Below are 15187 nucleotides of genomic sequence, written 5' to 3' on the forward strand. Positions count from 1 at the left end.
GCAAAGGTTAACAGAGTTTTGTCAAGAGAACACACTGGTCATAGCGAACACCCTTTTCCAACAACCTAAGAGGCGACTCTACACATGGACATCACCAGATGGGCAACACCGAAATCAGATTGACTATATAATTTGCAGTCAAAGATGGAGAAGCTCTATCCAGTCAGTAAAAACAAGACCTGGAGCTGACTGTGGTTCAGATCATGAGCTACTCATTGCAAAATTCAGACTTAAACTGAAGAAAATCGGGAAAACCATGAGGCCATTCAGGTTTGACCTAGATCACATCCCTGATGAATATACAGTAGAGGTGAAGAATAGATTCAAGGGTCTGGATTTGATAGATAGAGTGCCTGAAGAACTATGGACAGAGGTTCGTGACATCGTACAGGAGGCAGCAATCACCACCATACCAAAGAAAAAGAAATGCAAGAAAGCAAAATGGCTTTCTGATGAGGCTTTACAAATAGCAGAGGAAAGAAGGAAAGCGAAAGGCAAAGGCGAAAAGGAAAGATTTACCCAACTGAACGCAGATTTCCAGAGAACAGCAAGGAGAGATAAGGAGGCCTTCCTGAATGAACAGTGCAAAGTAATAGAAGAAAACAATAGAATGGGAAGGACTAGAGATCTCTTCAAGAAAATTGGAGAAATCAAGGGAGCGTTCCATGCAAAGCTGGCCATGATAAAGGACAAAAACGGTAGGGACCTAACAGAAGCAGAAGAGATTAGGAAAAGATGGCAAGAATACACAGAAGAACTATACAAGAAAGACCTCAATGTCCTTGACAAACACGACGGTATAATCACTGACCTTGAGCCAGACATCCTGGAATGTGAAGTTAAATGGGCCTTAGAAAGCATTACTAACAACAAAGCTAGTGGAGGTGATGGTATTCCAGCTGAGCTATTCAAAGTCTTAGAAGATGATGCTGTTAAAGTTCTGCACTCCATTTGCCAGCAAATTTGGAAAACGCAACAGTGGCCACAGGATTGGAAAAGATCAGTATACATTCCAATCCCAAAGAAGGGCAATGCCAAGGAATGTTCAAACTATCGCACAATTGCACTCATATCACACGCTAGCAAGGTCATGCTCAAGATCCTACAAGCTAGGCTTCAACAGTACGTGGATAGAGAACTACCAGAAGTACAAGCTGGGTTTCGAAGAGGTAGAGGAACTAGAGATCAAATTGCCAACATTCGCTGGATTATGGAGAAAGCAAGAGAGTACCAGAAAAATATCTACTTCTGCTTCATTGACTATGCTAAAGCTTTTGACTGTGTGGATCACAACAAACTATGGCAGGTCCTTAAAGAGATGGGAGTACCAGACCACCTCACATGTCTCTTGAGAAACCTGTATAAGGGCCAAGAAGCGACAGTTAGAACCGGATACGGAACAACTGATTGGTTCAGCATAGGAAAAGGAGTACGACAAGGATGTATACTGTCACCTTGCTTATTTAATATATATGCAGAGTACATCATGCGAAATGCTGGCCTGGATGAATCACAAGCGGGAATTAAGATTGCTGGGGAAAAGATCAACAACCTCAGATATGCAGATGATACCACTCTAATGGCTGAAAGTGAAAAGGATCTAAAGAGCCTCTTGCTCAGAGTAAAAGAGGAGAGCGCAAAAGTGGGCTTGAAGCTCAACATCAAAAAAACTAAGATCATGGCATCCGGCCCCATCACTCCTTGGCAAATAGAAGGGGAAGTCGTGGAAGTAGTGACAGACTTCACGTTCCTGGGATCCCAGATCACCGCAGACTGTGCCTGCAGCCATGAAATTAAAAGACGCCTGCTCCTTGGGAGGAAAGCGATGGCGAACCTAAACAGCATGATAAAAAGTAGAGACATCACCCTGCCAACAAAAGTCCGCATGGTCAAAGCAATGGTATTCCCAGTAGTCATGTATGGCTGTGAGAGTTGGACTATAAGGAAGGCCGAGCGCCGAAGAATAGATTCTTTTGAACTATGGTGCTGGAGAAGACTCTTGAGAGTCCCTTGGACTGCAAGAAGAACAAATCAGTCAATCCTCAAAGAAATCAACCCTGACTGTTCCCTGGAAGGCCAGATAATGAAACTGAAGCTCAAATACTTTGGCCACCAAATGAGAAGGGAGCACTCACTGGAAAAGACCCTGATGCTGGGAAAGATTGAAGGTCAAAGAAGACGGGGACGGCAAAGGATGAGATGGTTAGACAGTGTCAGCGATGCAACGAACATGAAATTGAGCCAACTTCGGAGGACGGCGGAAGACAGGAGAGCCTGGCGGGAGATTGTCCATGGGGTCGCGAAGAGTCGGACTCGACTGTGCGACTGAACAACAACAGGATGCTTGGAAATGGTTGAAGCTTAAAGTAATTTAAGATATATGGGAAAAGTTACAGATCATTTTAGAAGCAGTGAAATCAGAATTAGATTCCAAAGGATAAGAAGTCAAAAAGCTAAAGACATATTAGTGGAAAAATATGGTTAAGTGCACAGCTGTTGAAACTTGCAGAAGCATGAATTAAACTGAAAACAGTTTTGCTTTCACCAAACTGAATGAGCCATTTTAGTGCAAAATATATATACACAAACTCAGGACTTTAAGTTTTCTATTCGGTATCCTCTGCTATTGCGGTATAATCATAATTAGACATGCACAGCAAGATAGAGAGACAAGTACCACTCATCAGTCCCTATAAAATTAAAATGGATGACCCACACTAGATCACTAGAGTAACTAAACATGGTTGCCAACAAATAAAAAGGTTTCTCAATAAGCAAGAGACACCCCCCAGATATATATGAAAATATAACCCTTTCTTCAGCCAAAAAAATGCACCCCCCCAAAACAAAAAAACAAAAAAACAACAGCCAGAATGAGGACTATATATGAGTTTGTACTTCCCACTGCTATGGAACCCATGTGGCAGAGAATAACTGAAGCAAGTAGTTTGTCACTGCTTTTCATCCAACCAACAGCCTGATGTGGCAGGGAAACTGCCAGGTGAAGAGATACAAGGGGAACTAGCTGTTAACCTTCCCCTCCAATCCCAGTACTATACAACAGATTCCTTATGAGGCTAAATTTCCCCCATTTTAAAGGAGGAGGGGGCTGTTTCCAGAGTGGAGAAACAACAATCCGACTCTTAAAGAAGTTCAAACTGTTTGTTGCAAGTCTCTATTCCCCCCCCCCCCCCCCCCCTTCCAACCAAGAACACAAGGAACAAATATTAACCCAAAGATCTGGAAAAGGAGTGGAACAGGAAACAGACTCCAGTGTGAGTATAGTCTTTAACATGCAGCTTAAAAAAAAAAAAATCACACTTTTATCCGAACCTGAAGAATTTAGAAAAGGCAATTTATACAGTGTTACCCCACTACATCCTTATGAAAACTGAAGTAAGTGAGAGAAAGGGACTTTCAAGGCTTTGGTGGGATTTTACTTCAGGTGCCCGGATCCGAATCCACCACTCTCCACACTTGGCACTACCAACTGTAAGTAGCTTGCAGTGCTTGGAGAGATAGTAAGGGATACAGCCTGCTACTCTGGAGATTTCTCCTTCACCCAAAAGATTAAGATTCCCAACTGGAGATTAAATAATATGCCAGTACATTGAAGAACATGCATGGAAGCCGTTGCAAGCCCTTTGGTAGTCTTCCTCTACTACAGACTACCTCTGCTACACGTGGTAATAATAGTTCTGATTCTTTGAGTTCAGATTTGGAGATTTCAAAGCCAATTCTGAGAGATACAAACATCAAATGAAGTATATTTATTTAGCTTATTTATAGCCCACTGTTCTCACTGAGACTTGAGGTGGATTGCAGAGTAAAGAAAAAAGAGATCATATGGCATAAGACATTCCAACCAGGTCTCTGCCATACAAGCTGGTCATTTTATCCTCCTCCACTAACCTCAACAGGAGTACAGTTTTATGTCTTACAATGGGGTGGGGGGGGGGATGGGAGACCTACCCACTTCTCTTGGAATGAGGCAATCAGCTAAATTGCTGCCAAAGCTTTGGAATTCTACAACACACGCATACACTTGGTAGGTGTTCAGACGCAAAAGAACAGCACAATGATCTGGGAGAAGCAAGGCCAGCTAGCATTGTACTGAGAACCAGAGGGTGTTGGCTTGAATTTAGAAGGTGGTATGCACTAGAAATCACATTGAGTGTGTTGCACCATATATGCATATTTTAATCTGGCTAACAAAGAAAAGGGAGGACATGGGGGGGCTTACAGGCTATAGGTCAAATGTCCATTGGCTAGATGGCCTGCAATCACAAAGCAATACCCCCCTCCCCAAATATCTACTCACATTATTCAATTTTCTAGCTAGTTGTTTATGTTCTTCTTTTTTCTGTCTTAGTTCATTTTCTAGATCCAATATTTTCAACTGGAGGACCTGCTCTTTAGATGAAATTTTTTCTACCTCTTCTGCTAGCTGTGGAAGAGAGATTAACCCTAGATCATACACTCAAACAGATAGATCAGTGGATAAAAATAATGGCTTAATAGTGTTATTTTATTATGACTACTTCAGCTATTTTGTGAGAATTACAAAACACCAGCAAATCTTTCTACTAGTAATCTGTCCCTACAGTATCATAGATCTGACTTGTTCTGTGGTAGATTTTCAACACAAAACTAAAAACACACACAACCCCCCCCCCAACGACTGTTTTTTCCTCGACTACCATTCTCCTAGTGAATTGTACTGGTCATGTAATGATATGTATCTACCAGTCCTTCAGGACACACTACTTCCATATGGCTACCTAATATTGTGTGTAGGGACAGAGATCTCTCTTTAACACAAGGACTATTCAGATAAGTGTCTACAACTCATCTGACAGCTAGGTCAAATGCATGCCTCAGACTTTGTGGAAAAGGCAGACATGTTACATTTTCTGTGGCCATTTTCTGTCTGCTTCCTTATACATATTTGCCAAACATAAGCATTCAAATTAGCACACAAAGCAACCGTGTATAATCATCATAGCAAAGGGGAAAGTTCTTATTTGGATTAATCATGTTGACTCAAATTGCTCGGTCATGCTTCCTTTCTCACTAGCAGTTCTTGGTGAAATGCTATTAGTTTATGTTAAGAAAATAAATATGCAAATTACTTGTAGGTAAAGTGGCTTCTGAAGTGAGATGCAACAAAATACGAGTGGCTCACGCTTCCTCTTACCATGCTTCCATGTCTTGTCCAAACCCTGGATATGCACATAACTTCTTGGTGTGGTGCAACTTTTCTAATTATGTCATAAGAAGAGCCCTGCTGGATCCCACCAAGGGTACATCTAATCCACGGTGGTCAACTAGTTGCCACTGGAAAGCCCACCAACACTGCATGGAAGCAACAGCCTTCTTCTGCTATTTGTCCCCCAGCAACTGATACTAAGCAGCACACTGACCCTGAACATGGAGGTTCCATTTAGCCATCATGGCCAGTAACTGTTGATAGACCTATCCTGTTGTCCAAGACCAGTGGGGTCGTTGGATAATTTGAAAAACGAACCTATCCTCTGTGAATCTGACAAGTTTCCTTTTAAAGCTGGCAGGTTTTCTTTTAAAGCTATCTAAGCTAGCAGGCAACAAACCTTGTGGTAGTGAATTCCATAACTAATTATGTGTTGTATGAATCTGCTACTCATCATTTTCATTGGGTGATTCTGACATCCAGTATTATAGGAGAGGGAGAAAACATTCTTGTCATGTCTTTTAAATGGTGATTTTATAAACCTGTACAGATGAGTTTCACTTTATATGAGAGCTTTTTATCTAAAACTGTCTCCATTCAGTTCAGGTAATTTTGACTGCACCACTGTAAGAATGCTTTATCCTAACAGTTTCCCACATGGAGCAAGTCCCTACATATTTGCAAGCTGCTGCCACACCATCAATCAAAGTATGACTCCAGCCTAAGATATATATCAGCTCAAGGTACTCCTTTCTGGTGCTTAATCAGAGCCAGAACTAGCCCAGGAACGAATTTTCAATACCAGCCTCTCCCTCACCTCCAAATATATAATCAGTGAGTAATCAGTACTTTGGGGAAAGCATTTCCAGGAGAAATGGTATGATTGAACCAGGGAATGTTTCACCTTGCTCTTCCCCATTAACAAAAGACGTGTGCTGCATGCTGAGAACCATGCAGATTGCCTCTTGCATGAGTCCATAGACACATGAACTTGCCAGATCAACAGACTGAATATTGTATATCTGAATCAAAAATTCAAAACGCTACCCTTTTCCGTCCATCTTCCAAGGCAGCTTCTAGTTGTCTGGTCAAAGCACTGTAACTCGCAAGCTTCTGCTTGAACTGCAATTCAGTTTTCTGAAGATTCTCTTCCTGGTTCGCCAGCTGATTTTCAAGTCCTTTGTTTTGTAATTCCATTTCACCTAATTTTCTTTTAAGTCAGACAGATATATAACATCACCACAGAATAGGACGGAAAAGGAAATACTGAACGGTGAGAGGAGGAATCATGTTTACCTTTGAACTTCTTCATATTTCATCTGAATGGTGTAGTTTTCATCTTCCAAAGAATGGTGTTTCAAGAAATCATCACTGTTGTCTACCTGTGAAAACAGTGGTTCTAACATATCTAACAAAGCAGCATACAGAAAACTGAATTTCTATCAAACCCAGTCCCGTGTACTCCCTTTGGAGCAACATCAGCAAGGCGAACCCATCATCCAGACCAACTGAATTTGGTCGGTTTGATTGATCACATGGAGGGAGAGTTATTAGGGGAGGTGATCTGCACTGTTCCTCCACAATAATATGGCAGATTTTGTCCCTGATGAATATGTGACTTATGTCTCTGAGTTACTCTTTCACAGGTAAAAATATAACTATAATAGGAGTAAGGAACGCAAGACCAAAACCTGGATGGCATGAAAAATTAAGCTCTTACAAAAATGATCATTTGACATCTTAATTTGCTAATGCTGCATTATTTCTAGAAGCTTTACTACATAGCGAACAAGAATGCCTTGCAAACCAAAATAACAACAGACAGTTTTAACTGGGTTCCTACCTTTTATAGATGCTATTTAGAGAGAAGATATACAGGGTATTTTAGAACAAATGACTAAAGGGGATGGGGCGAGCTTTTCTTTAAAAAATACATCAGAGCTTGTAGTCTAACCACATTCAACAAAAGTTGACGAAGCTTCCATTCTGAAATAGCTGTATTTAAGGAGAAAGTGTCTGTACTCAAGCACACTCCTTACTTGCAACTAGAGTTCTTTGGAAACAATAACATTCATGAAAGCTGCCTTAAGCTACACCAGTTCCCCTTTAAAGCCAATTTGGCCCTGGTTAATATATTAACTGCAGGCCAGTGATAAGTATAGTCCCTCAAAAAGTATAGTCCCTCCCTTTCCCCATGCAGATAAGTTCTTGTGTGAACGGTGCAACCAATGTCAATGTCCAGTCACATAGCGACTGGTTCGCTAAACTTTACAAATGCAATGCAAGGTATGCAGCCCAATACCATGCAAGTTTAGACCGGATTAAGATGCACTGTATTCAGTTATACTTATTGACTTCACTCAAATGTTGCAAACAAACCTGTTTGTTCATACCAAGCCTGAGTCACGCTTGTTGCTATGTTGGCACACCAGGATCTGCTCACTGCCCAAGCAACGCAACGGGCAGAGGGATGGCACCCTTGAGGCTTGTATCTGTCATTGCCTCCAGATCCATGGTGTTCCTGCCTTGGCCAAGGTACCTGCAGAGACTGCAACCTACTTTACAGCCAGCCTTCCCTGCTATACTCAGGCAGAGCTGGTCTTCTTCTAACCAGCCATGCAAAGAAATCGCTGTGCCAAAAGGAATACGGAAAGAAATTCCTATGTGAACCCCTCTCTTTGGCACACATCCCAGCCCTGTATGGAAAGGGCTCACAGTGTCTCGGGCACACGATGTGAACACCCTAATGCTCTGCCCACTCTCTTGTTGCATGGTGTAATGTATTCAGCCTGACATGCCCGGACTTGCCCGGGCTGGCCAGGCACAACTCTTCAATAGCTTCATGTCCAAAGACAATGGGTCCGTAGGATCCTAGCCGGCCCAATCAAAGGGCCAGCTTCTCAGCCGGGAGACCAATGGTCGCCCGGTTACTGTAAATAGCCTATCGGGAGTAGGGGGTGTGTTTAGGTGTACTTGGTGGCGGGTTTTCTGAACCTATATAACCAGCCTGCGAGCTGGTCCCTTCGTCTTTGTCCTGAACTAAATAAAGGTATGCTTAGCTGAAATCACTCTCCGTCTGCATACTTTTCACTGGCGACGAAGGTGGGATCCACGACCCCATGAACAAAGACCCGGACGCCAACGCGAGCACCGCACCGAGCCCCGACGCCGAGACCTCCGGGAACCGCGCCGCTTCGCTTCCCAGCTCTCCGGCAACCGCTCATCGCGCAGCTCCCGGCTCCGCTTCGCTCCCTGCTGACCCCGAGAGCAGCAGCGGCCTCCACAACGCTCCCGACGCCATCGCCGTTCCAGAGGCCACCCCACCACGTGGCGACAGTACAATGGCGACCGCGACCGCAACAGAAAGCCTGCCCGCTTTCGATCTCTCCCAGCCCTCGCTGTGGGACACCTGGCTGGACACGCTGGAGAGCCGCTTCACCATCCACAAGGTGGTGGATGACGCGATGAAGAAGGCTTACCTGCTGAGCCACTGCGGAATCCAGACCCATCGGCTCCTCAAGGACTTAATCTCGCCCAAACTAACGAAGGACGAGTCATACAGCTCCTTAGTCCAGGCCCTGACCGACCACCTGGCTCCCAAACCCACGAAGTACGTGGAGCGGTTGGACTTCTTCGCAAGAGTTCAGGCCTCCGGCGAAACCACCTCCGATTTTCTGGCGGCGCTGCGGAGCCTGGCGACCCGGTGCTCCTTCCCCAGCCTCGACGATACCCTCCTGAACCAGTTCCTCGTCGGACTCCGGGAGCCGAAGCTGCAGAGGAAACTGGTGAGCCAGAACGATCTGAGCCTGGACAAGGCCATCCGGGAGGCCTCAGCATACGAACAAGCGCGACAAGACCGCCGCGCCAAGGCGGTCCACCGTACCCAAGTGAGCAGCGGCTCCGACGTCTCGGACCAAGAGGAAGTCCTACAACTCCGACAGCGGACTCAGCAGCGATCAAAACACGTATCCTCCAGGACCTCCAAGGCCCCGTCTCCAAGTCAGTGCGCCAGCTGCGGGGAGGATCACGAACGCAGGTCGTGCCGTTTCCGGAATGCGGTCTGCCGTTCCTGCAACAAGGCAGGACACATCGCCAAGGTCTGCCGGTCCAAGGGACAACGACCGAGATCGGCCACCCACCAGACCACCGCGGAACTGCCCCTGGAGCTCCACACCGTGTCGTCCCACTTTCCACAGCACCAGGTCTGTAACCTGCCCCCCGACGGCCCAAATAAAATGCATGTGACGGTCCTCATAGAGGGAGCCCCCTGCACCATGGAGATCGACACCGGGTCGACCTACTCCATAATATCCGCGGACACGCTCCGTGCACTGTGTCCTCGGGGGGGGCCACCACTACAGAAGTCACGGGGTTTCCGGTTACGGGACTTTAACAAAAACCCCGTGGCGGTGGTGGGCTGGGGCAAGTTCCGGGTCCAGTTTCAGGGTTTCAAGGGCCAACTGGACCTACTGGTTGTGGACCGGCCCCTCTCCAGCTTGTTGGGACTGGCCTGGTTCAAGGCCCTGGGGCTCTCCGTTACGGGCATCAACCAGGTTGGAGCGCAGGATTTCGGGGCGGTGTGCGCAGAATTTCCCCGCATCTTCGATGGGACCCTGGGGCGGTACACGGGCCCTGCCATTTCCCTGGACCTAGACCCCGCGATACGCCCCATCCGCATCAGGGCCCGGCTGCCCCCGATCTCCATGAGGCCGAAGGTGGAGGCCGAGCTCGATCGCCTAGTTGAGCAAGGCGTGCTAGAACCGGTGGCGTCGGCCCGGTGGGAGACCCCCATTGTCACACCACTCAAGCCGAACGGGGACGTCCGCATCTGCGCGGACTATAAATGCACCATAAACAAAGCCCTGCAGCCCCACGCGTACCCGGTGCCGGTAGTAAGCCAAGTGCTGGCAGCCCTGGCAGGGGCTCGGGTGTTCGGCAAACTGGACTTGGCCCAGGCGTACCAGCAGCTACCGGTGGACGCCGCCACGGCCGAGGCACAGACCATTGCGACCCACAAAGGGGCCTTCAAGGTGCACCGCCTCCAGTTCGGGGTCTCAGTCGCGCCGGGGATCTTTCAATCTTTTATGGATTCCCTCCTTAAAGGCATCCCCGGAGTTCAGCCGTTTCTAGACGACGTGCTGATCGCCGCGCCAGACCCCTCGTCCTTCGCAGACCGTCTGAGGGCCGTTTTACAACGCTTCGACGCGGCGGGCCTCAAGGTGAAACGGGAGAAGTGCCTACTGGGGGTGCCGCGGGTGGAGTTTCTGGGCTTCGCGGTGGACGCCGCCGGCCTGCACCCCTCCCAGGACAAGGTAGAAGCCATCACACACGCCCCGGCCCCGAAGTCCAAAACGGAGCTACAGGCGTTCCTAGGCCTGGTGAACTTCTACCACTCCTTTTTGCCCCTGAAGGCGGCCGTCGCGGAGCCGCTCCACCGCCTCCTCGACAAGTCGGCGCAATGGGCCTGGGGGCCACCACACGACGCAGCTTTCCAAACAATAAAGGACCTCCTGGTCTCTAATGCGGTCCTCGCCCATTTTGACGAGGCCCTTCCCGTGGTACTGGCGTGCGACGCTTCCCCCTATGGGGTCGGGGCGGTCCTGGGGCACAGACTACCGGATGGTCGCGAGGTCCCGGTGGCCTACTACTCGCGGACACTGTCGTCGGCCGAGCGCAACTACGCGCAGATCGACAAGGAGGCGTTGGCAATCGTGGCAGGGGTGAAAAAATTTCACCACTACTTGTACGGCCCCTGCTGGGCCTCCTCGCACCCGACCGGCAGACACCGCAGATAACCTCGCCCAGGGTGCTACGCTGGTCCATCTTCCTGGCGGGGTATGCGTACGACCTCGTCCATCGGCCCGGAAAGGCGATGGGCCACGCCGACGCACTGAGCCGCCTGCCCCTTGGGAAGGGTCTTGGACTGGGTGGTGAGGGGGTGGCCCGAGGCCAAAGGAGACCAGGACATCGCCCCGTTCGCCACCCGGAAACACGAACTCTCAACCCACAAGGGGTGCTTGCTGTGGGGAAGCCGGGTGGTCATCCCCTCGCCTTTAAGGGAACGGGTACTCACCGCCCTGCACGAGACACACCCCGGGGTGGTGCGGATGAAAGCCCTGGCCAGGAGCTATGTGTGGTGGCCAGGACTGGACGCGGACATTGAAGGGGTGGTCAAGAGGTGCCAGCCCTGCCAAGCCTCGCGGCCGGAACCACCCCGAGCGCCCGAGAGGGCCTGGGAATCCTCCCACCGTCCCTGGTCCCGCCTCCATCTGGACTTTGCTGGACCCTTCCAGGGCAAGCTGTTCTTCATCCTGGTGGACGCATACAGCAAGTGGCTGGAAGTGGTCCCCGTGCCCTCCACATCCTCGCAGGCCGCAATCCGGGCCATGTGGAGGATCTTCAGCGGCCAAGGGATCCCCGACACGCTGGTCACGGACAATGGAACCGCGTTCACCTCGGCCGAGTTCCAGGCTTTCACCAGGTACTACGGGATCCGCCACGTCCGATCCGCCCCGTTCCACCCTGCCACGAATGGCCAGGCGGAGCGCATGGTGCGCACCACAAAGGACGCACTTCGCCGACTGGACTCCACCGATTGGGACTATAAACTAGCAGCCTTTCTCTTCGGACAGCGTACCACGCCACACACCACGACCGGCCGCTCCCCGGCCGAACTACTGCTGGGCCGCCGCCTGGCCTCCCGACTGGATCGGTTACACCCAGACCGAGCAACCCCGGAGGCCCCGGGCACCGAGACGTACGAGTCGGCCAGAGGGTTCTTTCCAGAGGACCCGGTGTACGCACGAAACTACGGCCAGGGGCCCCGATGGATCCCGGCCCGAGTTGTACGGGTCAAGGGCCCCCGTTCGTACGAGGTCTCCAGCGAGGATGGCCAGATCCTCCACCGGCACATAGATCAGCTGCGCCGTCGCACGCTACAGCTGGACCCTGAGGATCCGGACGAGGACCCAGAGCCTGCCACATCGGCCCCACTCCCGGCACCGGATCCACAGCCGCCTCTCCGTGAGGAACCCGAGGCACCTCCCACCGTGGTGCCAGACTGTCCTGCCTCCTCGGCGCCCTCGCCGCCTCCGAGCCCCTTGGCTCCCAGGGCCCCCGAGACCGAACCCATCGCTACCCCGGAGCCCCGACGCTCGACGCGCCCCAAGAAGCCACCCGCCTACTTGAAGGACTTCGTCTGTGGGTGCCTTCTGAACCAAGGGGGGAGGGGTGTAATGTATTCAGCCTGACATGCCCGGACTTGCCCGGGCTGGCCAGGCACAACTCTTCAATAGCTTCATGTCCAAAGACAATGGGTCCGTAGGATCCTAGCCGGCCCAATCAAAGGGCCAGCTTCTCAGCCGGGAGACCAATGGTCGCCCGGTTACTGTAAATAGCCTATCGGGAGTAGGGGGTGTGTTTAGGTGTACTTGGTGGCGGGTTTTCTGAACCTATATAACCAGCCTGCGAGCTGGTCCCTTCGTCTTTGTCCTGAACTAAATAAAGGTATGCTTAGCTGAAATCACTCTCCGTCTGCATACTTTTCACATGTGAAGTGCGACTGAAGACTTCCTGGTTTTGAAGCCTTCAAGCTCCAATTTGGCATCACATCCAAGCACAGGCAGCTGGGCAACTTGGGACAATGTTTTCTCCTGACAAACTGGGAGGCTAAATCAGAGTTTGATCTGGTTAAATCCATTTGGATGCCATGGCAAACTGGATTTTGACTGAAGGCTTTCCAAACCAGGAAGACTTCAATCACATTCCAAATGCAAAGGGAGGTGGGGAGGAATAAGGCAAGGAGAGCAACAAGCCCATCACAAACAAACAGCAGAAGTCTGAACTCAGCCACTACCAACTAAGAGTACAGAGGACTGAAGTCTTAAACAAAAGAACAGCATTTCTCAGTAATCTTCATCATTTACTGTAACTTCCCGGGCATCTTCTGTAAGCAACATTGCACTGTCCTATTAAAGAAATGCAACACTTTCATTAAAATGATGAAAATCTGGAGCTTGAGCTTCTTTTAATCATGCAACATTACCCAACAGGAATTACATGTTTCATTGCATCTTTTCGGGGAGGGAGATTTGTACATCTCACATTTAGACAGGGTGAAGGAGCAGGTTATCCCAAGACAACTAATGCTGCAGAGGTACAATATCTAATAGTCAAGGTTCACTAGCAGAAATTCAAACACATAAAGTACTAGTAACACCACTTCGTCTGAAAGCAATTCCACAGATCAGTTTCATTGCGGAGCACCAAATCCAGTACAAAATGAACATTTATTCTACTAGGGAGCCACAGCAGGCAGAGAGATGACATGAGTGCCCTCAGCTGGCAAACACTGTTTTCCCTCCTTTACAATACTTAAAACAATCCAAAAGGGAGGGAAAAAAACTCCTTTTCTTAGACTTCCTTCCGTATTTCTTTAGATGCTTTAACCAACAATTACTGTTCCCCAAGCACCTGAAACTGCAGCTCCCTAAAGGCTTTGGATTTATCTACACAGCTCTTTTGGCAAGACAGCAGGCTTTCTTGACACTTCTGCAGTTTCCCTTCAGCTGAGTTCTGTAAATCACGGACATGTTCTAACTCCTTCAAACGAGCCTCCTTCTGGCCCCTCATCTGTGCAGCAGTATTGGTGATTGGGGGGGGGGAATGTAAACAAACAAAAAAAGGACTGTTAGTGTTTACAGACACTTTACACAGCCCAGTAAGTGCGAGCTTCTGTCTAGTACTAATTGCATAAAAAATACACTGTACTTACCTTATGCATTTCTAAATCTTTGGCTTCCATTAACTTTCCCCTTTCCTGGACGACCTTTTCATACCTGGCTTTTAATTCTTTGGCTTCCATTTCTAATTTCTGCACCTAAAACAGCATTTCACATAAACACCAAAATGATTATTTCTCATAGAATGCTGATGTTTGTTTCCAGCATAAAAGTCTGCATTTGTGTTTCAAATAGTTTTAGTTCCAGTTTTGAAAAGATACACATAATTTTGGCTTTGATCCACAGAACTACAAAGAGTGTGTGCAAAGGTGGGGTGGGGAGTACATTAGGTGAAGAAGTTTGATTAAGACATTAACTTTCTTGGTACAGGATTCTACATAGTTTCAGGTAAGGGCCCTTTTGGACCCCTCAAACGCTATGAAGTTAGAATGGGGGAGGGTATCCAGTGTTTTACAAATAGCGTTACATGTAAAATTAACTGTCCTTGGCACAGAAATTATAAGTGCATGCTGGATGCATGGAGCTCCTGGCTCTTAGAAAACAGGTTCATTCCCTTGAAGCTAGGGTTGATGACCTGGAGAAGCTGACACAAACAGAAAGGTATATGGGCGAGACCCTTAGGGATTAGGGGGAGGCAGGCTTTTGGTAGTGAAAGACTAGATCATTAGGAATATAGAAAGCAGGGTCTGTGATGGACGTTTCAAACTGCCTGTCTGGTGCAAAGGTTTCAGACCTCATGCACTGCCTGGATAGGCTAACAGACAGTATAGAGGAGGAGTTGGTGTTCATGTGCATGCTTGCACCAATGACACTGGGAAACGGAAGTCATGCAAGTGATATCCCAGATAAAAGCAGACACTGATCACAAAGCCTAGGCTTATGCACACTGTGTTTTACACATTAATGCTCTATTCAAACCTTATGCCAAAACGAGGGCATTCACTGACCTTGGAAGTAGGACAGATGAACCAGAAGTGCAGGAAGGTAGGGAGGTCTATTGCTTCCCCATTTTGCACACAGGAGATATCAGTGGAAAGTACTGTCTGAACACGGCACCAAAAAGTATTTCCAGTTGAATGGCTCACCTCAGTCTTATATTGGTTAACCAGGTTCTCTTGCTGCTTTGCTTCTTCATGCAAGTCCAAGAGTTCAGCTTCTGCAGATTTAATACCCGCTTCCAAAGCAGCAGAGGATGCCTAACATTTAGAATGCAGCCTTAATGAATACTACTAAAAAA

General features: G+C 48.4%; 1 protein-coding gene across 2 annotated transcripts in view; it reads right to left on the reverse strand.

The window, feature by feature from the left end:
* Positions 1-15187, reverse strand: part of ODF2L (outer dense fiber of sperm tails 2-like) — a 39642-nt gene that overhangs the window by 4670 nt on the left and 19785 nt on the right. For both annotated transcript variants that reach the window (XM_015416730.1, XM_015416729.1), the window contains exons 11-15: positions 15036-15146; positions 13983-14087; positions 6506-6591; positions 6257-6419; positions 4322-4447 (exon numbers count right to left, since the gene is read on the reverse strand). In XM_015416730.1, the coding sequence (XP_015272216.1) occupies positions 4322-4447; positions 6257-6419; positions 6506-6591; positions 13983-14087; positions 15036-15146 (591 nt within the window). The remainder of the gene's footprint in view (positions 1-4321; positions 4448-6256; positions 6420-6505; positions 6592-13982; positions 14088-15035; positions 15147-15187) is intronic.

This window comes from Gekko japonicus, unplaced genomic scaffold (genome assembly GCF_001447785.1).
Source record: "Gekko japonicus isolate JY-2015 unplaced genomic scaffold, Gekko_japonicus_V1.1 scaffold16, whole genome shotgun sequence".
Lineage (NCBI taxonomy): Eukaryota > Metazoa > Chordata > Lepidosauria > Squamata > Gekkonidae > Gekko > Gekko japonicus.